At 43.9% G+C, this 24416-nt stretch overlaps 1 protein-coding gene across 21 annotated transcripts in view; it reads right to left on the bottom strand.

Annotated features, from left to right (window-relative positions):
- LOC105467111 (actin binding LIM protein 1) overlaps positions 1–24416 on the bottom strand; it is a 389869-nt gene that overhangs the window by 111290 nt on the left and 254163 nt on the right. For all 21 annotated transcript variants that reach the window (XM_024788343.2, XM_071069075.1, XM_024788338.2 and 18 more), the window contains exons 5-6: positions 6394–6520; positions 3742–3835 (exon numbers count right to left, since the gene is read on the bottom strand). In XM_024788343.2, coding sequence (XP_024644111.2) covers positions 3742–3835; positions 6394–6520 — 221 coding nt within the window. The remainder of the gene's footprint in view (positions 1–3741; positions 3836–6393; positions 6521–24416) is intronic.

Genomic DNA, 24416 nt, shown 5'->3' with positions numbered 1-24416 from the left:
GCAGCTGACACAGAAAACTAATACATTTGTAAAGGGATAAAATAAATTTATCTGTGGATAAAATAAATATAAAAAACCACAAAAACCCAAGGTTCACAGTATTTACAAAAATCCACCATCATAAAATTTCACCACCACCAAGACCCAAGCGTGAGAGGCCGAGGGAGGAGTGTGTGGAGACCGCCCTGCTTTGTGTTGGTAACCAAGCCAAACTGACTCACAAGCTGTCATACGTCAGCGTGATAACCCTGCAGGACATTTTTCTAGCTCACACGCCCATCTGAGGACTACATCTGCTGGATGGATTCTGAATCTGAGGCTGAACATGGTGCAAACTACTCCCAGACGTCTCAACTCTGAAAGCCCCAAATGGAAAGTCTCCAAGTCTTAAGCCTCACAAAACGGCCTTCACAGAAACCTGAAGCCAATTTGAGAAGAGGCCTCTGCAGCCACAGTGAAAGCCAGATGACTCGGGTGTTGAAGGAGAAAACAGAGTAAGCAGATGTTTCTTCCAGACAGCATGTTCTTGGATCTAGCTTTATTTTAGAAATTCTTCCCCACAGCTGTTGAGCTAAATCTGAAGGGTATCAACACACACACACACACACACACACACTCAGACACACACACACACACACTCAGACACACACACACAGAGCCCTTTTCCCTCCCCAACATGTTTTGGGGGAACACAGCTCCACATGTGGACTAAGAAGACTGCAAACATGGCTGTCACAAATGTGGGGACCGCGTTCAGTGTTTTCTCGCCTCTCTTTGCACAGCTGGACATCTAGGAAATCATTCTGATGTTCTATTTATTTTATTATTATTTTTTTATGAGGGCCAGGCTTGGATGCTCATGCCTGTAATCTCAGCACTTTGGGAGGCTGAGGCGAGAGGACTGCCTGAGACCAGGAGTTAGAGAGCACCCTGGACAATAGAATGAGACTCCCATTCTTTACAAAAAATAACAAAATTAGGTGGGTGTGATGGCGTGCACCTGTAGTCCCAGCTACTCAGGGAGCTGTGGCAGGAGGATAGCTTGAGCCTAGAAGTTCAAAGTTGCAGTGAGGTATGATTGTACCACTGCACTCCAGCCTGGGCAACAGAGCAAAACCCTGTCTCTTAAAAAAATAAAAAAAGAAAAGAAGATGACGACAACAAAGAAGGAAGAAGGAAGAAAGAAGAAAGAAGTTAGAAGGAAGAAAGGAGGAAGGAGGAGGGAGAAGTGAGAAGGCAGGAGGAGGGAAGAGGAGAGAGGAGGAGGAGAAGAAGAAGGAGGAGGAGGAAGGAGGAAAGAGGAGGAAGAAGAAGAAAGAAGAAAAAGAAGAAAGAAGAAGAAGAAAGAAGGAAGAGGAGGAGAAGGAAATTTCCAAGTTGCTCCCAACTCAACAGGTTTATTTCAGTCCTCCACAAGAGATCAAACTCAGGAACCCCATGGGAAATGGTGTCAGGCCCCAGTCAGGGCACTTCTGAGAAGAGCTCTCTGGGGAGGGATGAGGGATGGACTCAGGGCCAGGAGGGGAGGCACCAACCACTGCATCGTGCTCTGAGCACTGTGATGGGACTGCTCGGACTCCAAGCTCCCGTTCAGGTGGGTCCCATCCATCTTCTCCAACAGCCTTCCTGGGAATATGCTTCTTTCTCCCTGGTCAAGACACTAGTTTTGAAGTGTCCTTGGGTCAATAATTAAAGCTTCATTGGAAAGGCTATGAAAGAACTCTTTCCACCCTTCCTGTGTGTGCAGAGGGTGGGGGCCCATTTCTCAGGCTCCACTCCAGCCAGCGCCACCATCGTTTTGTGCCCAGAGTTCTGTAGTAGCCTCCTAGCTGTTCTGTCTCCACCTCAACTCCCTTCCCAGTCATTTAAAAAAAACATCTGAGCTGAAATGCACGTACCATAAAATTAACCATTTTAAAGTGAACAATTCAGTGGCACTTAGTACATTCATTCACAATGCTATGCAACCACCTCCTCTATCTAATTCCAAAATATTTTTATCACCCCAAAAGGAAATCCTGTATCCGTAAAGCAGTAATTTCCTATTTCCCCTTCCCCCAGCCCTTGGCAACTACCAATCTGCTTTCTATCTGTATGGATTTACCTATTCTAGATATTTTATGTAAACCACATCATATAATATGTGGCCTTTTGTGGCTGGTTTCTTTGACTTAGTGTGTTCTAAAGGCTCATCCTGTGGTAGGCAGCACTGCTGCAAGGCTGGATGATATTCCACTAGACGGATACACCACGTGTTGTTATCCATTCACCTGCTGATGGACTTTGGGTTGTTTCTACCTTTCGGCTGATGTGAATAGTGCTGCTGTGAACATGTGTGTACATAGATTTGAGAACTCTCATATGTTCTTTACACAACAACCTGGTCTAATCACATGACACTCCAGCTACAAGCAGTTCAATGGCTTCCCACTGCTTTTAGGGTAACACCCAAACTCCAGAATGTGACTCTTGGGACCCTGCCCACTTCTCCAGCATCATCTGTCACATCCGTGCTCCTGCCCAGCTGACGTTTCTTATGTATGCTGTGCTTTTCCTCACCTCTGCGCCCCTGCAAGTGCTGCTCCCTCTTCCCAGAACCCTCTTCCTTGAGCTAAGAGGCAACTGCATTTGACCACAATCACACCTTTCTCTCCCAAGTGCAATCAGCTGCCCAGGTCCCAGCACACAGCCAATGCTGGCCCCTCTGTGCTTTGTGGAAAGGGCTTACAGTGGGATTTAGGGGGCCACGCTGAACCTTTGCTGTGAAACCCACAGAAGAGACAGTGCAGCCCAGAAACACCCTGGTGGGGGTGCCTTGGATCTGTGTCTGTGTCTCTGAAACGTGCCCTGCTGGGAAGGTGGAACATGGCTCTGCGGATTCAGCAGCCTGGTGCCTGACTAAGCACGGTGACAAGCGGCAGGACCTGTAGTCATCCCCCTAGTTGTGAGGCTTCCTGATCCACCTCTGCTTGGGTCATACTCTCCACCCTGGCAGGTGGGCCACGGGTGAGGCAGTCTTACTTTCTCCTTGGACCTGGCTGACACCCCACAGGCCTGGGAGAAGTAGGGTAGCGACTCCTTCTGAACTCTGGCCCCAGAATTCTGTGTCTCACCCCAGAGGAACTGGCTCAGCCCAGAGGCAGAAGCCTGTGTGGCAGCTGCTGAGAAAGCAGGAAGAAAGCTCCCCAGCTGGAGGCGGTGGCACCTGAACTTGACAGGCTTCAGCTCAGCCCTGGCTACAGGGTGCTCTGGGTCACACAGGATGTGGTTTTTGAAGGCTGGGGAAGCCAATGCCTCTACCTTTCCCCCACCCTTCCTTTCTTAGCTTCCATTCTGAGCCTCTGCTCCCTGAATCTGCACACGCCCAGAAATGCACGCATACACAGATGCACACACGCACACACGGATGTATACACACGATTTCGCATCCTCTTCATTTACTCTTGTCTAACTTCTAAAAATGAAAATGGTCTAATATAGCCTCTCCTACATAACTCCCACCAGAACCTTTATCATTCCTTTTTTTTTTTCCTTTGCAAATTCTCCATCATTCTAATTTCCACGTGAGCCTTTGAGGAGAGTGCAGCACCGTAATTCCCAAAGACAGTCACCTGCGACTATTTTCTTTCTCCACAGGTAAAAAAAAAATGGAGGAGGCGGGAAAGGGTCCCCGTCTTGTGTGTTTCTGAGGGCCGCTGAGGAAGATGGCGGTCGCTGTGAGGGAGCCGGTCTGCCACTTACCTCCAGGACTTTCCCTGTGATAAACTGGTGACATGCCTCACATTTCACCCCAAAGAGTCCCTGGTAGTCCTTTTCACAGTACGGGGCACCATCCCTGCAAGACAAAAGCGTGTTCAGCTCCTGAGGAGGTGGCCAGGGGCCGGAGAAGACACCAAAACCACATTTCTCCAAGGTCTTTCCACAGAAGGGCAGGACGTATTTTCTCCCACCCAGCGTTCACATGCCTGGTAATCCAGTCAGACCTGGCCAGACATGATCAAAACCACAAGCGAAATGATCCAGAGAGTGCTCTGGCTCTCGGTGCCACACAGGCGAAACGGCCATGTTGTCATATGATCACCCTTGCTGATTTTGTACTATCTCAGAGCTAACGAGCAGAAAGCCTGGCAGCATTCTCTCTCCACAGGCCCCCTGGGCGTGGAGGAGCACTGAGCCCATTGAGCCCACATAACAATAATTAATAAACCAGAGAACGAATGGTATTAATGAACCTGAAGAAGATACTGGCAAATCAATAGGCAATATCACACCTGAAGGCAAAACACTAGAGACAATTTCATTAAAACCACAATAAAGGCAAAGCTAAAAAATAATGTATATAATACGTATATTTAATAATATGACACTGAGGTCAGGCACAGTGGCTTACACCTGTAGTCCCAGCACTTTGGGAGGCCAAGGTGGGTGGATCAGCTGAGGTCAGGAGTTTGAGACCAGTCTGGCCAACACGGGAAGCCCTGTTTCTACTAAAGAAAATACAAAAATTAGCCAGGTGTGGTGGCGTACAGCTGTAAGTCCCAGCTACTCAGGAGACTGAGGCAGGAGAATTACTTGAACCCAGGAGGCGGAGGTTGCAGTGAGCCAAGATCGCGCCATTGCAATCCAGCCTGGGTGACAGCATGAGACCCAATCTCCAAAACAAAAAGAAAAAGAAAAAGAGAAAAAGAACACTGAGCCCATCAGATGTGGGTTCAGCGTTCATGCCCCCACCACAAGGGGCCCACATGCCAGACTACAGCCTCTGAACAGCCTCCAGACACCACCTTCTCAGCTCTCAGGAGGCCTCCGGGGCCCATGGCTGCCTCCTCCAGCTCAGGCAACCTCCTCCATTTACCTTGGAGCACAGGAAAAGTATTATATCCTGTGTGTGATTGCATGGTAAAGCTATAGAGTGCCACTCTAGACTGTCAAGTTACCCACCACTGCGCAGTTTGCAATGTTCCATTAGAAGCCAGGCACCTGTCTTCTTACTTTGTCCATCATGGTCACCTGAAGAGCTTCTTGCCATTTCTTTTTTCTTTTTTTTTTTTTAGACAGAGTCTGGCTCTGTCGCCAGGCTGGAGTGCAGTGGCGTGATCTCAGCTCACTGTAACCTCTGCTTCCCGGGTTCAAGCAATTCTCCTGTCTCAGCCTCCCAAGTAGCTGGGGTTGTAGGTGCCCAATACCACACCTGGCTCCTTTTTTGTATTTTTAGTAGAGACGGGTTTCACCATATTGGCCAGGCTGGTCTTGAACTCTCAACCTCAGGTGATCCACCCACCTCGGACTCCCAAAGGGCTGGGATTACAGGCATGAGCCACCGCACCTGGCCTTCTTGCCCTTTCAATGCAGGTGTTTCAGCTTTACCCTGGGTCTGTAGAATCAGATTTCTAGTGGGTGGGGCCAAAGCAACCTTTTGTTTGTTTCATTATATTTTTAAACTACATTCATTAATATTTTTGAATAGGTGATTTCATGTGGTTGGGGAAATGAATGAATGAATGAAGGAATGTATTTGTTTATTTTTTGAGACAGGGTCTTACTCAGCTGCCCTGGCTGGGGTGCAGTGGTGCGATAATAGTTCACTGTAGCCTTGATCTCCTGGGCTCAAGCGATCTTCCCACCTCAGACTCCCAAGTAGCTGGGACTACAGGCATGTGCCACCATGCCTGGCTTGCTTATTTATTTATTTATTTATTTATTTATTTATTTATTTATACTAGTAAAGATGAGGTCGCGCTATGTTGCTCAGCCTGGTCTCGAACTCCTGAGCTCAAGTGATCCTCCCACCTTGGCCTCTCAAGTATTGAGATTACAAGTGTGAGCCACTGCGCCCAGCAGAAAAGTTTTTTTTGAGGCATAAAAAGGTATACAGTGGAAAATTTCCCCTCATTGCCAGGCTACATTTGCTTTTTTAAAAAACCCTCACCTCCTTAACTGTAGCTATTATCCACTGTTATTGAACATGAGCCCATTTCCTGGCAGGCTGTTTTGTGCACAGTCCTAAAGGGCTGACAACTTAGGCTTTGCGTGTTTTTGGGGGGCGTCTATAAATGTACTCCAGCCCTGGAAGGAGGACAAAGGCTTACTAGTTCCTCATAGGAGAATGAATAGCAACAGGGAAATTATTAAATGCTTAATTGGTGATGACATACAGTATAACACTGTCATTGTTAAATCCGGCAATGATTAACATTTCATTAGGTTTATAGTAGCCAAAGCAGAAGAATACAATTCTTTTCAAAAGTTTTATAGCAACAAGTTCATTCTGACGGCAGGATGTGAACAATTTCAGCACCTTTGACAGCATGGGGCCCCTGAGACCAGGACCTGCAGAAGAACCACAACGCCTGGTGCCCACTGAAAGGAACGCGTGCCCGCACCCAGCCTTACTTGCTGATGTACTCCCCGGTGAGGACCTTCCCGCAGGACTTGCATTTAAAGCACCCCAAGTGCCACTGCTTATCCAGCGCCAGCAGTGCCTGCCCATTCTTGATATCTCTTCCACAGCCGGCACAATCTGAAAAAGAGCAGCCGCCAGTGGTTACTACACATTTCCTTTGCTAAATCCAAGCAGGCAGCCCAATTTCAACCCCACTGTGTGCCCATCATGCACTCAATCAATATTTACTCAAGCACCATCTCAGGTCAGTTTCTTTCCCTGCACAAAATCTTTCTCGGTGAAGTCTCGCAGGCTGTGTCCTCGGAAGGACACAGCATGGAAGCTTCACGAACGTCCGTGGATCTAAGAGGATGGGTGTCCTTCACCCATCTGCTTACTTGGGGTTTTTTTATGCACCGTCTGAGCTACAGATCACACAGAGAATATTTAATTATAGTGTCTTGGCTGTGATTTTAAGAAAGTACTCATAGGCATTTATTAATTGAGGCACTGTGAACAACTCAGCACTTTATGCTGATGCCTCGCCTAACACTATATACGTGATTACTCCTGGAAGGCTGCCTGTAAATCTCATTTTTGTAAATGGGACCCTACTTCCTTATCAACCCAAACTAGCCTTTCAAAGATTTGTGATCATCAGTTAAATGGCTCTTAATTCCTTAGCTTTCAATTCTCCTTGGCAGGCTCCTGGAAGGATAATAAAAGAGAAATTATTTCTTCATAGTAAAGAGTGTGGGCCTGGAATAAGACATCCAAGTCCTGAACCCCAGCTAACTCCTTGTTGGCTAGCTCTGTGATCAAGGCAAGTTATATCCTTTTGAAGCCTGGGTTTGTTCTTAGGGAAGTGGGAATGTTGTCAGCACCTGGTCTCAGGCCTCTGATGAGGATTCAGGGCATTTAATAGATTTAGCAGTAGATGGCACATTGGAAGTGACCAGAAACATTTGCTATTATTAAAATTGCCATAATTAATCTGATTATTGACTGCTTCATTCTGTTAGGGAAGTTGGGTATTTAAAAGAACCCAGAAGACTATAAAGTGGTGCAACCTTTCTGGAAAGCAACTTCAACATCTACAGACATTTTCCAAATCAATGTACCTGAGAGAATGAAAGCAAGCACGTGTCAGGTTGGCCACGGTGCTCCCAACTGATCATACGGAACACACACAGAATAAAGCCATGTCCTGGCAAGGCCACTTAGTGGCCGGGTTTGGACCAAGACAGAGACGAGGCCACTTGGTAACCCAAAGTGATGAAACAGCCCCCTCTTCTGACCACATCCATGACTGCCACTGCTTTCCTAATGATGCTTCTAGCCCAACTTTAATTATTTGACCATCCAGAAAAACCTAAGAGACCCAATCACTGACCTGGCCCTGCTTCTTGACAACGCTTAACCTAGAACTGCTTCTGCTCCTTTGAATCTTCTTTAAAATTACCTAGCACATGGGCTGGGTGCGGTGTCACAAGCCTACAGTCCCAGAGCTTTGGGAGGCCGAGGTGGATGGATCACCTGAGGTCAGGAGTTCAAGATCAGCCTGATGTAACATGGTGAAACCTCGTCTCTACTAAATACAAAAAATTAGCCGGGCGTGGTGGCGGACGCCTGTAATCCCAGCTACTCAGGAGGCTGAGGCAGAATTGCTTGAACCTGGGAGGCAGAGGTTGCAGTGAGCTGAGATCATGCCATTGCACTCCAGGCTGGGCAACAAGAAAGAAGCTCCATTTCAATAAATAAAGAAATAAAATAAAATAAAATAAAATAACCCAGCACAAGCCCAAATGCTGTGAAAACTCCTCCAAACTGCACCCAGAGTGGGCTCACGATTCCTCTGGCTTCCCTATTGCTGCAGCTAGTTAAATAAACCTGACCCGCTCTTTTTTTTTTTTTTTTTTTTTTTGATGACATGTATTTTTGGTGATCTTGATCAGTGGGTGTTCACGTAACCGTGAGATCCAGTAATTATTTTAGGTCTAAGATTTTATTCTACAAATATATTTGCAAAAGCATGTATGTGCATGCATATATTCCCTACAGCATTTCCCTAACGACAAAAACTGGGAATAGGTGATATGGACATCAGCGAAGGGCCAGTTAAATAAATTATAGTATAGTCGATAATGGAATACTATATGCTGCTCAAAAGAACGAGGCAGATTTGTGCTCTGGCATGGAAAGATGTTCAAAATAGATCAAGTAAAAAAAGCAGGCCATAGAACAGTAAGCATAGCATAAGCCCATTCATAAAAAAGTAGTAAAGAAAATGGTGTGTGTGTCCTAGTCCCAGAATAGAACATTTCTGGGGGAAAACATTAAAAATTCTGAAGAAACTTCCCTCTCTGGAGGAGGACTTTACTGTTTAACTTCACATCCTCTGTGTTGTTTGAATTTTTAAACCATGATAATGTAAAAAATTTGACTATTTATAACATTTAAAAATATAAGTTCTGAATACTGCAAATTAGAATTTCTTAATGTATAGCTCATTATCTAATACACATATGAGTACATATTAGAAGGTCATGCACAAATGAGTGTATGTTAGATGGTCACAAAAGATTAAGCATTTTTTAAAAGCTGGGGTTTATAATAATTCCAACACCTGACCAAAATTTTTATAAAAGGAATTTCACATCTGGTAGTTTACTATAAAGATAAAAATGGAAGGCCATGATAGTTGTTTAAAAATATAATTTTTAAAGTTTAGGAGCACAGTATGGATATAAGAAAATTGATAGTTTTTTTAAAAAAGACTATTTTTAGAGCAGGTGTAGGTTCACAGCAAAATTGAGCAGAAGGTACAGAGATTTCCGATACAACCCCAGTCCCTACCCGCGACAGCCTCCCCAGTTAGCAACATCCCCCACCAGAGTGGAACCGTTGTTACAATTAATGAACCGACATTGACACATCATGATAGCCCAGAGTCCACAGTTTACATTAGGGTTCAGTCTTGATGTTGGACATTCTGAGTTTGGACAAAGATATAATGACATGTACCCGCTATTACAGTATCATACACAGTAGTGTCACTACCCTAAAAACTCTCTGTACCCCGCCTTTTCATCCCTCCCTCCTCCTAACTCCTGAAAACCACTGATCATTTCACCGTCTACATAGTTTTGCCTTTTACAGGATGAAATGGACAGTTTTTTAATTCAAGTCTAACTGAAATTTTTCTTTATTCTTCTAATTACACAATTCCCACTAGGTGGCAGCAAAGATTTAAATAATAAGGAAGCTGCTGTTCAATAGAATTTTTGAAGGCGAAAATCAACTTTCAGAGATGGCTTTTCATTTTTACAAATGACATTGGACGGGCACAAGGAGGTTGACAGAATTGTTTGCAGTCTCCCTGCTGCACCACCAGTGAGGTCCAGGGAGGTGGATGGTGTGGGGAAGGTAGGGCGGCATGGGCTTTGGTGTCAGGAAGACTTGAGCAAGTTACTCTCTCCAAACCCTCATTTCTTCATCTGTAAAATGCTGACAACAGCCATTGCCTAGGCTGCTATAAGGAAGAAAAGAGATCATGCACTGTAAAGTGTTTTGCATGATACAATGCTTGGTACATATGAGCCTCTCAATAGACTCCCATTTTCCTTGGTTGGGGGCAGAGTTAGGTCTTGGGCTCTTTACAAGCACCTCAGTGACCAGATATCCCAGAGCTGTGAAAGAAGCAAACACACAACTTGAAAATAAAAACCATTGTTGGCCGGGCGCGGTGGCTCAAGCCTGTAATCCCAGCACTTTGGGAGGCCGAGACGGGCGGATCACTAGGTCAGGAGATCGAGACCATCCTGGCTAACACGGTGAAACCCCGTCTCTACTAAAAAATACAAAAAACTAGCCGGGCGAGGTGGCGGGCGCCTGTAGTCCCAGCTACTCAGGAGGCTGAGACAGGAGAATGGCCCGAACCCGGGAGGCGGAGCTTGCAGTGAGCTGAGATCCGGCCACTGCACTCCAGCCTGGGCGACAGAGCGAGACTCCGTCTCAAAAAAAAAAAAAAAAAAAAAAAAAAACCATTGTTAGGGGATAGAAAGTCTTGAGGGCTTGGCCTGCAGCCAATCAGAGGCTGAAGAAGAGTTACACCCTATACAAATGAAGGATTGGCCCACAGCCAATCAGAGGCTGAAGTGGAAGCTTGACCTGCAACTAATCAGAGGCTGAAGTGAAGGACTGGCCCATGACCAATCAGAGACTGAAGTTTTCCTTTTGGTTTAATTCTAAGAAGTCAGCCGCGGGTTCACCTTAGGCTCCCAGTCTCTAGACTCAGTTTTCCTGCCTCGCCACTATGATCATTCTGCACTGAGGGCTTTCTAGAATCAGGTACCATGTGAGGGCTTTGTAAACATGGTACCATTTAGTCTTCATAATAATTCTAGTTAAAGTGCCTTACAGACCGGAAGCCCTCTGACTTCACAGGTGGCGTCTATGCCACTCAGATCTTCTGTGCCCTGCATGGTGCCTCATGGGGGACAGCCACACTACATGTTTCATAGAAAAATATTCACTGAATGCTTAAAGCCAGCCAGCTGGTAAGGTTGGGCTGGAAGTAAAGGCTAGGGTTAAGCCTCCTTCCTGCCAAACCTTAAGATACAAATGAAGCAAATCAACAAAGAGCATCACCTAGATAAGAGAATACCAGCCCACGTCAGAATCCTGACCCGAAGTATTCTGGTGTATTTCATAGAGCCTACCCACTCCTGTCTGGACAAAGCCATGGTCTTCACTCCAGCCTGACATTGTGCTGGAGAGAGTGGAAAAGATGCAGAGACAAAAGGTTCGTGCTAGATTGCTCACTCCTTCCACGCTCACTCCAACTAAGCTCTTTCATAAAGAACAAAATGTCCTACTCTCTATCTTCATGTTTTTCAGCTGTTGAGAAAATTGTTTCCACATCACTGAAGCAGCTGCCGATAAATATAGAAAGCTGGTGATTGGCACTGGAATTATTGCCAACGTCAGAAATAGGTGAATATGCAGTGGCATCGAGGAAATAAAACCCATGAGCAACTCTCCAGTGTCCTACTCAGGAAAAATAATGACCTAATGTGGGAAAAAAAAAAAAAAAAGAGAGAGAGAGAGAGAGAGAGAGAAAGCCTGACCTTAAAGATTTGACCCTGAGCCCTTCACCCTTGGCACCAAAAGCCAGAAAAAAGCAGGTATTTGGCTACTCACATCCAGGTTAAATTAACATCCATCTACATAGCCGCTTCCAAATTGGTATCATTTTGTTCAAAGGCAATTAATATCCTTGACAATAGGGATCTTGCCTGTCACTCTTAATATATTTATTTGTTTGTTTATTTATGTATTTTAGCATAGGGCTATGGACACCTGGGCTGCAAAAGTTAAGTGGAAGAAGGGGACATGTTGCTTTCAGGAAAAAAGAAAAGAGATCATGCACTGTAAAGTGTTTTGCATAATACAATGCTTGGTACATGGGAGCCACTCAATAGACTCCCTTTTTCCTTGGTTGGGAGCAGAGTTAGGTCTTGGGCTCTTTACAAGCACCTCAGTGCCCAGACATCCCAGAGCTGTGAAAGAAGCAAACACACAACTTGAAAATAAAGACCATTGTTAGGGGATAGAAAGTTAAGAGAGAAGTCATCTCCTGGGCAGCACTTAAGCTTCTCTCAGCCTGGGCACCTATGTTCTCCTTGAGAACTATTTCTGCCTTCCTGGAATTTCCCATTTGAGATGAATAAGGGCCCCAAAGATGTCTTACTCTGTGAAGATGCCTCTCTGGAAAAGAAGGCTGAGGGCATGGGGCTAGCTATAAAAAAAGAGAACCGGCCGGGCGCGGTGGCTCAAGCCTGTAATCCCAGCACTTTGGGAGGCCGAGACGGGCAGATCACGAGGTCAGGAAATCGAGACCATCCTGGCTAACACGGTGAAACCCCGTCTCTACTAAAAAAATACAAAAAAAAAAAAAAAAAAAAAAAACTAGCCGGGCGAGGTGGCGGGCGCCTGTAGTCCCAGCTACTCGGGAGGCTGAGGCAGGAGAATGGCGTAAACCTGGGAGGCGGAGCTTGCAGTGAGCTGAGATCCGGCCACTGTACTCCAGCCTGGGCGACAGAGCGAGACTCCATCTCAAAAAAAAAAAAAAAAAAAAAAAAGCCGGGCGCGGTGGCTCACGCCTGTAATCCCAGCACTTTGGGAGGCCGAGGCGGGCGGATCACAAGGTCAGGAGATCGAGACCACGGTGAAACCCCGTCTCTACTAAAAATACAAAAAATTAGCCGGGCGCGGTTGTGGGCGCCTGTAGTCCCAGCTACTCGGGAGGCTGAGGCAGGAGAATGGCGTGAACCCGGGAGGCGGAGCTTGCAGTGAGCCGAGATCGCGCCACTGCACTCCAGCCTGGGCGACAGAGCGAGACTCCGTCTCAAAAAAAAAAAAAAAAAGAGAACCATGGGCTAGCTAAATTCCCAGCCACCGCTACCTTCCCAGGCCTGCGTGCTTTGAAAGTGCAGTCATTTATAAATGTAGTAATTGCCATTCAGAACAACTACCTAGCCAGGATCAAAGTTTCCAGAATACAGAATGGGACTTTTCCAAGTGTCTTGGAATGTTTGGCTACAACCTCCAAGCTGAGAACATTGGGGGAGAAGTGTCCCCATCTTCCAAAGAAGGGTGCTAGGAATATCCTTGCAGGACTTATCAAAAGATGGTAGACTCTACCTGATGACTATCAACCCTATGGCCTACCCAACTCTAAAATCAGACATTGGAAAATGGAGAGCTGAGGGTCAGCAGGGAGCTCTTCACACAGCAGGAGAGTGGTGTTCCCCTCTGCTCTGCTGCAAGGATTAGAGGATCCTGCTAGAAGGAGCAACAGCCTCCCCACTTTCTGCCTAGATACTTACTGAGTGGGTAAACTCAGGCCCTACCGCTGCTGTGCCAGCCAAGAGGAGCTTTTGATGTATCCTGGAGCTTGGAAGCATTCATGGACAAAAGTCTGGAGCCTACTGAATCAGGAAGGCAGGAAGCTGGCTGGAGCCACCCTTGATGGCAGGTGAAGGAGAAGACAGAAGTGATGTGGTGTGAACTTCCACTGTTCAGCTCACTGGAGGTGCATGAATGTCCATGGATGGTACCCACACCCAAGCATCTTGATGAGCCCACCTGAGAAAGGTGCCTGCTGAGTAGGAGGGACTTCATTAGTAACAAGCTATGCGGAGACCATGAGGAAGCAGGGCCTGATTCTGGAAAATGGAGAAGGGTGGGTTGCAAGAGGTTAACCAGAAACTGCACTTTGGTCAAAGAACTCCAAATGTAGCCCCCATCCCCACTAAAAATCTCCAGCCAGTGTTAGCAGCAAGAAGCATGATAACGCCAGTTATATAACACCTTGTCCCGTTGACTTCTAATCCCCCACCCCCTGTCCGAGACCCCAAAGGAACCCCAAAGGACAGAAAGGAGATAAGAAAGACCAGCCTCATTGCAGGTCTCCAATTTGGGTTGGGCCTGACGTAGGAAAGGGTGAAGCTCTGAAATGGATGTGGGAATAGAATTTTTAATAGGACTGGACTTTGAAGAGCTGAAAGTGACAAGAAAGCTATGTAATCTAAGATATCATCAGACTGGGCACAGTGGCTCACACCTTAAATCTTAACACTTTGAGAAGCCAAGACAGGAGGATCATCGCTTGAGGCCAGGAGTTCAAGACCAGCCTAGGCAACATAGTGAGATCCCGTCTCTACAGAAAATAAAATAGCCAGGCGTGGCAGTGCTAGGACTGCAAGTCCTAGCTACTTTGGAGGCTGAGGTGGGAGGATTACTTGAGCCCAGGAGCTCAAGGCTGCAGTAAGCTATAATCACACCATTGTACTCCAGCCAGGTGACTGACAAGAGTGAGACCCTGTCTCTAAAAGATAGCATTCAGGTGGAAAAGGGAGCTCTGATGGAGGATAATAAAAGTAGCAATAGGGAAAAATAAGAGTCTTCACTGTTTTGTCCCCCATGTGTCTTGGCGTATTCTACACACCTATTGGGCAACTCACAGCAGTTAAGGATTTTGGAGCCGAAGAGCACTGGAGTCAAATTCCAGCTCTGACACTGAACAGAGGGACGCTGGGCAAACTAGGCAACTACTGGGCTTCATTTTTTTCATCTGTAAGATGAGTAGGTGAGCAATACCTGCTTTTCCAGGCTGCCTAATATGTGTAATTACTGAGCTGAATTTCAGGCACATACATGTAAACACTCGGTGTCTCTACTGTCCTGATACCTGCAATAATCTAACATAACTTACATTTTCTCTTCCCTTTAAAACATTTTAAATGGTCCACTGTCAGCTTCTGGGGAAGGCGTTTTAGATTCTCTTAGTTTCATAATCATCATAAGAAAATTAACATCTTGTGTTCTGAAGTTTGCATGTGTGTTATCTCAGTTTGCCCTAGGTCTCCCACTAACCTGGGAGAATAGAGATTATCTGCATTTTACAGACCACAGAATATCTGAGAGCCAGAGGGACTTTATAGACCATCTGATGCAAATGCTTCATTTTACACACAGGAAACTAAGGCCTGGAGTGGGCCCAGGCTTTGCCTGCCCAATTAACCACAGAGGACAAATCTTCTTTTCTCAAATGCACTTGAACCCAAGCTTTGATGCTTACAGGACTGCTCTGACTTTAAACCTCCAATCATGGGTTTGTTTCTCTGGTTCCTGCCTCCTTCATTGTAAAGAGGCAAAAACAGACACTACAGAACAAGAGCATGAGGCGTTCCTTCAAAGGTAAAGACTATATAGAGAACTATTGTGAACTGAATGTAAATCATTACATTAAAAAACCAGGGAGAAATTTTATGCATCTAATCAATGCTTGCTGAGACACTGAGATAACTGAGACTTATAAAATATCCAGAGGGATTTTAAGATAGTTCAGAGCATGTTCTTTCTTTACTATAACATTTTTTAAATAAAACATTTAAAAAATCGATCTTCAGTATTGAAACTGTTGCTCAGATATGTTCAAGAAAATTCAAGCTTTCCTTTGAATCCTTTTTTTTTTCAATAGATTCATTAAAAAAAAGAAAAGAAAAAAGAAAAAAAGAGAAACTGTATTTGTCATAAACTAAAGTACAAAATAAGTTCATGGCTATACACGTGGATGAAAAATAAATAGAAACAAAATCATTTCAGATTTAGGTTGTTATTAATAGAAAATGGAATAAGACTTTGGAGACTTTATAAAATATCCTTTTAATAGACTGTTAACTAGAGTACTTTATCCCTGGCCAGGACTCAAGCTAAGGAGCTCCAAGAAAAAAAATAACAAATTTAAGTGCCAGGGCTTGGGTAAGTTGAGGTCCTGAATTTATGTCATCTTATCTTGTCATTCAATTGTTCCTAGAGAACATGGATTTCCCAATCTTGTGTAATAAAATGGTGGAGGTAGAATGTGGGAGAATACTCATTCTGTCCAAAAGAGAAAGAAGGGGCACAAGAGAAGGGTGACCTGAATGTGGATCAGATTCTGCTAACAAGCTACCTTCAACACAAGCCTTCAACATATTAGCTCAGCCCCTGACATGTGGATTCCACCACAGGAATCACTGTTTATAGAGACACGAGGTGACTGCTCACTTTATGCAGCACAGATAGTTCCAGTCCACAGGGGTTTCCATCCCTCCATAAGTGTGTCAGTTGCCACCTGTTCTCATGCTTGAACTGACCACATGCAACTGTGCTACTAGCCTGGCCTTCCTAGGACCATGAGTTTGCAACACATGGATTAAAAAACCCAGACTTTCCTTATGTTATTATTTTTTTTATAAGACTTGGTCAACAGTTTCAACATCTTTAAGGCAGAAATGATTTAGGCACTTGAAAACCTCTCCTTGACCAAAAAGGCCCCATCATTAGTAGTGATAAGAATGTTGGTCTAGCAAGTGGATATTGTTGAATGTTGACCTTCATCTTCATCCAGGCTGTTCAGTGTTGCCAGGTCCCAAATCAGACACCTAGGAGTTGACAAATATTGACTGGCCACAGTCCATGCTTTTTATTTAAAGCAAGTCACTCAAATGAGTCCACAATTTTCTTTTTTAGCATGTCATGGCAAACACCATGGGTATGAGGTCAACATAAGAAAGAATAGAGTACAAAACAGAATGTGAAACCGCAATTTGTTAGGCTAAGCACTTTTCAAGGATTATTTTTAAAAACTACTTTTCAGCTTCTGAAATTCTATGCTGCCATTAGCCAGAAAAGCAATACAAGGTCAGAAGACACATACTGGGTGGGGAAATCAAAACATTCATGTGGGTGCAATGTCTTCCCACTCTGGGGAAAAGAGGGTCTCGATGCTATACATATTTTACATCTCGGATTTATGAAAAATGCCTCGATGATTTTGAAAGGCTTATGTGGAGCCTGAGTATGTAACCTTGAACTAGACCTTGCATACTCACCCATGTCCCTGTAGGTCAGTTGCTGACTTTGCTGTCTTAATGGCCATGCTGGACACACTGAAAGCCAGAGCAAGCCTCTGAACTGCTATTTTAAGTGAAGGTTCTTGTTGTCTTTGGAAAACAATTACTGCACAACAAACAAGTTTTAGCAACAGAGTGGCCCATAACAGCAACAGAGGGTCAGCCTTCATCAGGAAAGCAGAAGGCGGGCAGGGCAGCAGCCATTTTCAAGTCCTCTACAACCTGGTATTTGGCAATAAATCCTATCTTTCCTCTGTTTTAAGTATATATCATATACACTTAGAGTTTTAGTTACTTTGGTCATAGTTTTCATAAATAGAGGCCATTGCACATTTTGAATTTCTAATCCTTATTTCTAAACCAGTCCCACGGAGTTCTGTTAGGAATGTTAGGGACTTGAAACTGACCCAATAGCTCCATAGAGAGGATTTTTTTTTTTTGGATAAACATGGACATTGGCCCTTCTGGTCTTAAAGCTTGATAGGATAGTTCTTAGCAAACCCCTTAAAATGTAACAAGGCCCAAAAATAATTGTTTTATCTGAGTTCCTTTCTCAGAAAAGGACCCTTATCACTCTCAAAAAAGAAAATCAAACAACTGAAACTCACTAAATCACCTATCCAGACAATGAGATGCCAGACCCCTCATTCATCGTGATTGCTTCCTTACCCCCTCCTTAGTTCCTGTTTCATTACACATTGTTACATTTCTTCTGTACTATATAAATCTCTAATATTGGAAAGTCAGGGAGATACATTTGAGATTGATCTCCCATCTCCTTGGCTGAAGCACCCGATTAAAGCCTTCTTCCTTGGCAATAATTGTCTCAGTCACTGACTTTCTGTGCAGTGAGCAGCAGGACCTAGACCAAACTCCTGGTGTTTTGGTAACCAATTATCAAGGTCAAGAACCCTTCTCCTTTAGCTAGTACTGGAGTGTTCCCCCACCCCCCATATCCATGACCAGGATGTAAACAGGAAACTAAAAGGAGTCAGGTTGTTTTCCTTTCCTCTGGATTAACTGATTAACAATTTATTATGCAGGAATCCCATGGCAAATGCTGCTACATATGATGGTGAGCACAAAAGAAATAGAAGATGGTCTGTTGTAGACTTAATACCAACTCAGACCCCATTCCCAGAAGTATTAGAATTGAGAGTCCAAGAACTTCCACTAATGATGTTTGGAGGATGGCTCTGAATGGCCCCCACACCTGCCACTGCAATCAGGGCTGGACTCAATGGCTGATCTGATGAGCCCATGAGGGCTGAATTTCTCAAGGCCTGCTTGGAACAGGGTGAAGGATGCGGGTGCCTTCTAGACAGCAAGTACTCCAGCTACTTGAGAGTATACATTTGTCAAGCAGAACGTGTATTTTGAAAGGCTGTTGAAAACTAGCTAGGAGCTGAGAAATTTAATATCTGCTTAAAGACAGGGTCTACTGCCTTGGGTAATAATCTCTTAAACTGCCTCTCTTCCATTTCTCTGAACAATAAATAGAAATAGCAATAAACCTGTATTTCCTGGGAATGTAACAGAGATTCTTTTATGGGAAATAAAAATACTAGCATAAAACATTAAGACTGTTTTGTCACCTGCTCCAATTTTTAAGGTTTCAGGTCCTGTCAGGGAGAACTCGTGTGTGTGTGTGTGTGTGTGTGTGTGTGTGTGTGTCTGTATATATGTATGTTTTCACAACTATAACTAAAAGGAGGTGCTACATGTATAGAATAAACCATCACCCTAATAAGTATATTCTTAACTTCAAAATGACCAGGTAACAATTTCAAAAGTCTAGCTGATGGAGGACAGGCCCAGAGCATCATTGCTTTCCAATCCCTCCTCCATTGGTCCCATGTGGTTGCTCACATCATTTCTGATGATGTAAACATCATAGGGACTGACTTGAAATCAAAAGTAGAGTTCTCTTTCACCTGAAAATGCCATTTGCATAGCAAGAGGAAAATGGGAAGCTATCAAAACAAAGCCAAGCATCACCCAATCATGGGATGCTCTCAGAAAAGGCGATGGTCACATGGCAACCTTGAAGATTCTGATTTCCAGTCGGCCATGGTGGCACATGCCTATAATCCCAGCTACTCAGGAGGCTGAGGTGGCAGATTGCTTGAGCCCAGGAGTTTGAGACCAGCTTGGACAACGTAGCAAAAACTCATCTCAAAAAAAAAAAAAAAAAAAAAGAAGAAGAAGAAGAAGAAAGAAAAAAGAAAAATATACTGACCTCCAACTTTCATGGGGGAAAAGTTCTAGCCATGGCTGTAGTGGACAGGGTGTGCTCACCTTGGGGTCTCCCTCAGGGCAGGGCAAGTGACCACGCACCTAGCACATGGCTCTACCAGTCCTTCTCTGTGAGCTTGGAGCAGTTCTCCCTTCTGCTTACAAAATATAATCCAGACATGCCTTGCAAACATTATGTGATCCCTGAGCCACAAAGGACTTTGTATCTTTTTGCAGGAAGACAGAACTAACATGGCTGAAGCTTGAAGCCTGTGTTCTCAGCACTGTTCATACTCTTTTTTCTGGAGAGTTTGGCAAATCTGAGGTAAATTTCTACCAGCAGGCTAAGCAACGGCCATATGGTCCTCTGTTCAAATTACGGCCAGCAATAGCAGAAGAAAAGCAGTAGAAAAAGGGAAGAATCTAAGAGTGGGAGAGAAAGCAAACAAGAGAGGAGGAAAGGCACCAGATGAACTCTGCTACCAGCTGTCACCTAAGGCCATTCAATGGTGCCCATGCCATAGCCTGCCATGACATAAATACTACTGGGTACCGGCCCAGTAATTTCTGGGAGGGGTTAAGAAAACTGGCCACCACTGCTTCCAAGATTTGGGATCATTCTTATCAAACACCCCTTAAAATGTACCAAGATGCAAAAGGATTAAAAACAAGTACTCAAATATTCATACATGAATGTTCTTTGCAGAACTATTCATAATAGCCCAAGATGGGAATGACCTAAATGCCCATTAACAGATGAATGGCTAAACAGAATGTGATATAGCCATACAATGTAACATTATTCAGCCACAAAAGAAATGAAGTACAGTCATGCGCCACAGAATGATGTTTGGGTCAATGACAGACTGCATACATGACGGTGGTCCCATAAGATTGCAACAGAGCTGAAAAATTTCTGTTGCCTAGTGACACTGTAGCCTCCATAACATGAAGCACAATACATGACCTTTTCTACGTTTAGATATGTTTAGACACTCAAACACTTACCGTGTTACAACTGCCTACAGAATTCAGTATAGTCACATGCTATACAGGTTTGTAGCCTAGGAGCAACAGGCTATGCCATATAGCCTCGGTGTTAGTAGTAAGCTATACCATCTAGGTTTGTGTAGTACCCCCTATGAGGTTCACACAACGACAACATCACCTAATGATGCATTTGTCAGCACGAATCCCTGTTGTTGAGCAACACAACTGCACTGACAAATGGTACAAACTGGATCAACCTTAAAAATCATGATACTAAATAAAGAAGCCAGACACAAAATGCTAATAGTATATAACTCCATTCATATAAAATATCCAGAATAGGCAAATCCATAGAGACAGAAAGCAGATTGGTAGTTTCTAGGGACTGGGAAAAAGTGGCGGGGAGGGGAGTAACTGCCTAATGGGTACAGGAGTTTTCTTTTGGGGTGATGAAAATGTTTTGGAACTAGATAGAGGGGATGGTTGTACAAAAGCACATTTGTAGTGAATGCACTAAAGACCACTGAAACGTTCACTTTAAAATGGTCAGTTTTATGCCATGTGAATTTCCCCTCAATAAAAATAAAATTGTTTCCAGAAAATTTGCTCTTGAGCTGATTTCCCTAATACAGGTGTAAACTTGAACCTGGTGAAGAGGTTTATGATAAATCTTTAACTGGCTGTGTTCACCTAGCATACCTGGGCTCTGGCCAAAGAGGAAATCGTACTTGAGTTCTACGTCAGCTTCTCAGATCCGTACTCATTAGCAAACCTCAGCTCATTTACTCTATTCCAAAGATAGGGAGAAGAAAAGAAGGGGCAGAATGTCACTTTCAGTACTTTCATCACGTGAGCTGTCACTTAATACACACACAGCTGAAGGTCACGGCAAGGGCAGGCGCTAGCAAGACTTTGGAACGAGTCTTTTATTTTATTCTGAAAAATGAACATTGTTTTATTTTTAATAGACTTTGCTTTTAAATAGGTAAAATCATAGGGTGAAAAATACACCAAAAATCATTTTCCTTCTCTCCCTGTCTCTTTCCACCCAGTCCTTTCTTTCCCTTCCTAGAGGCAACTACTAATAGCAATTGCTCAAATATCCTTCCAGAAACAATCTGTGTAAATATACAGTTATAGATATGCAAAGCAGTGCTTTTAAACAGCTAGATTTTTACTGCTACTTAAAAATGAAAATTAAATTGGGAAATGACTGCTGTTCCAACTACTGAAATTCCGGTTCTTTTGATAAGTTTTTAGATGTGGGCTTTATCATGTAGGACCCATAACTGCTGAAACAAAAACAGCAAATAACAAAATGCCGCTAACTTTCCACCCACTGAAAGCACTTTTAAATTAATCCCTGAGTTGTACTCATTCCCTATAAAGCAGGAACTTTTCTTCCTTTCTTGAAACTTAGATAATCCAGGCTCAGGATGAGGGAAAAGATGGATCACTCTGGGATCTTGATGTCTGGGTCATAATTGCTACAGATTTTAGTAGGAAAAATCTGAATATTATTGTTCCTCTTTGCACTATACCTTGTCTCTGCAATGAACCTTTGGCTACTATGTAAGATTCCAAAGCCTCTCAACACCTCTCTCAATATCCAGTAGAACAACATTGAAACTATCACACAGGTCACCCCTCTTCCAGGTCAGGGGCTGGCTCCCTCTATGTTCAGAGAAGTATAGCTGCTCTCCAGTGTTATACTCAAAGCTGAGGAGATTCATTCCCTGACACCTCTACCTTTTCTTAAAAACATGTTTTGATTCTGTTATCAACAAATTTATCGGAAGCAATAACTGCTTCCCCTGCTGTTAAGTAAGGGAAAACACTCGTGAGTGAGAAGAGAAAATGACAGAGAGTTTAAACATGCCAGTATACCTTACTTCTCATGCACGCAAACTGCATCTTCATTCAAACAGCAATCGGACCTCACCATTCAGACCTGGGAGCTGAGATTTACTCCCTCAAAGGCTCTCCTGGGATGGTATCAATTCACTCACTAAATGAACATGTATATGCTTGCTAGGTGCACAGTGCTATTCATAAAAGCCAAAAAAAAAAAAAAAAACCCCAAACACACAAAAAAACCAGTCCTTACCATTCAGTAGCTGATGGTCTGTTCAGAGAGAGAAATATACCAGGAGGTAACAGGGCTATATGCTAATATTGCTATAATGGAAATCAAAGTACAGCTTTGCCAGGACACACCTGAGCTCACCCCATTGCCAAGCGACCCAAGTAAATTTAAGGGTTTCAGCCTTTTTTGTGACACTCAGAAGAATACATGATTTTGGAAAAGAAGACATGCAAACAAAATACTATGGAAAGAAGTTATGTAAAACTGTATACATGTCTGTAGCACTTAGAGCGACATTCAGAAGAATGTTCACCAAAATGTTAACAGAGGTCACCTCTTGGTGATGGGATTTCAGGTGATCTTTATCTCTTTTGTATGTTTCTGTAATATGTGTGCTGTTTTTCAATGAATACTTAAAACGAGAAGACTGTAATTAGCCTTGTCTAGAGAGAGAGAAAGCTTTGATTCAATTTCCGGAACTTTTATCTAGGACTGTAAGTGCTAGGCCTTGTATAAGAAAGACAGACAGTTTTCATTTTCTTGGTAGTGGAGGTGGGCACGCATGTAAACAATTAAAATGCAATTCGTGATGTGCCAATGGCAGTTTTCTTAGTTGTGACAAATGTATAACAGTAATATAATATGTTAAGTATGTAATAGAGAATTTGGCTAATGCCTGTAATCCCAGCACTTTGGGAGGCTGAGGTGGGTCCATCATTTGAGGTCAGGAGTTTGAGACTAGCCTGGCCAACATAGTGAAACACTGTCTCTACAAAAAATACAAAAAAAAAAAAAGAAAAAGAAAAATTAGCCAGTCGTGGTGACACATGCCTGCAGTCCTGGCTACTTGGGAGGCTGATGTGGGAGAATCACCTGAACCTGGCAGGCGGAAGTTGCAGTGAGCCAAGATTGCACCACTGCACTCCAGCCTGGGCAACAGAGAGAGGCTCCGTCTCAAAAAAAAAAAAAAAAAAAAAAAAAAAATTTAGCTGGTGCCTAGAACAATGCCTGGAACATAGCAGATGCTCAATGAGATGTTTGTTGAATGAGGAATAGCATCCTAGATCTTTACAAACATGAGACTTTCATTTACCTTCCTCATCTTTTCCCACAGCCATTACCAGTAACTACAATCAATGGTCCCCCCAACCTTGATCCCTGATCCAAAATCAGTGATTTTACATATCACTCTCTCCATCACCACCTTAGTCTTTCTAGAACATTGTTTTCATCTGGTCATCCTCTAGGTTAAAATGATCCTCAGGAACTCCATGTGGCCAAACTCCTCCAGGCCTCCCTGGACCTGGCCTCATTGCTCTATCTTCCAATTTCACTTCTCAAGACACACAGTAACAGTCTTTGTTCTGGGTGGGTTTCCTCATGCATGAGTTTTTTGTTTGTTTGTTTGTTTGTTTTTTGAGACTGAGTCTTGCTCTGTCACCCAGGCTGGAGTGTAGTGGCATGGTCTCGGCTCACTGCAACCTCCGCCTCCCGGGTTCAGGTGGTTCTCTTCCCTTAGCTTCCTGAGTAGCTGGGACTACCGGCGTGCACAAGCACGCCCGATTAATGTTTCTATTTTTTTTTTTTTTTTTTTTTTAGTAGAGATGAGGTTTCACCATAATGGCCAGGCTTTAGTCTTTCTAACACCTGACCTCATGATCCACCCACCTCAGCCTCCCAAAGTGCTGGGATTATAGGCGTGAGCCACCGCACCCAGCCTCCTACATGGGTTTTACAGGTCCCCTCTCCCCATTTAGACTGCCCTTCCATGAAGTATCTCATGTGGCCATCATAACAACTCTTTGAAGCAGAGATTTTCCATTTATAGACGAGGGCACAGAGTTTCTAAGATATCAAATGACTTGCCCAACCCTACACAACTAGGAAGAGGTAGGATCAGGGTTCAGACCCAGGCACTCTGAAATGCAGAGCCCAATTGTCAACCATTATGCTGTGCCCCTCCTCTCCCCTGCCCTCCCCTCCCCTCCCCTTCCCTTCTTTCTTTCTTTCTTTTCTGGTCCTGAGTATCTCTAGCCTCAAGTTCTAGGCTCACAACTTCCTTAAAGAATAATGGCCAACACGTATGTACTTCCTAAGTGTCATCAATCTTCTAAGCACTCCATTTTTATTAATCGTCACAACAACACTATGAGAAAGGAACTACTATTGTTTCCCATTGTATAGGCAAAGAAACAGAGACATAGAAAGATTGATTTCTCAAGGCCACATATCCTTTAAGTGCTAAAGCTGGAATTAGAAC

This window comes from Macaca nemestrina, chromosome 9 (genome assembly GCF_043159975.1).
Source record: "Macaca nemestrina isolate mMacNem1 chromosome 9, mMacNem.hap1, whole genome shotgun sequence".
Classification (NCBI taxonomy): domain Eukaryota; kingdom Metazoa; phylum Chordata; class Mammalia; order Primates; family Cercopithecidae; genus Macaca; species Macaca nemestrina.
The sequence above is the reverse complement of the archived record's forward strand: the minus strand, read 5'-3'. Positions and strand labels throughout refer to the sequence as shown.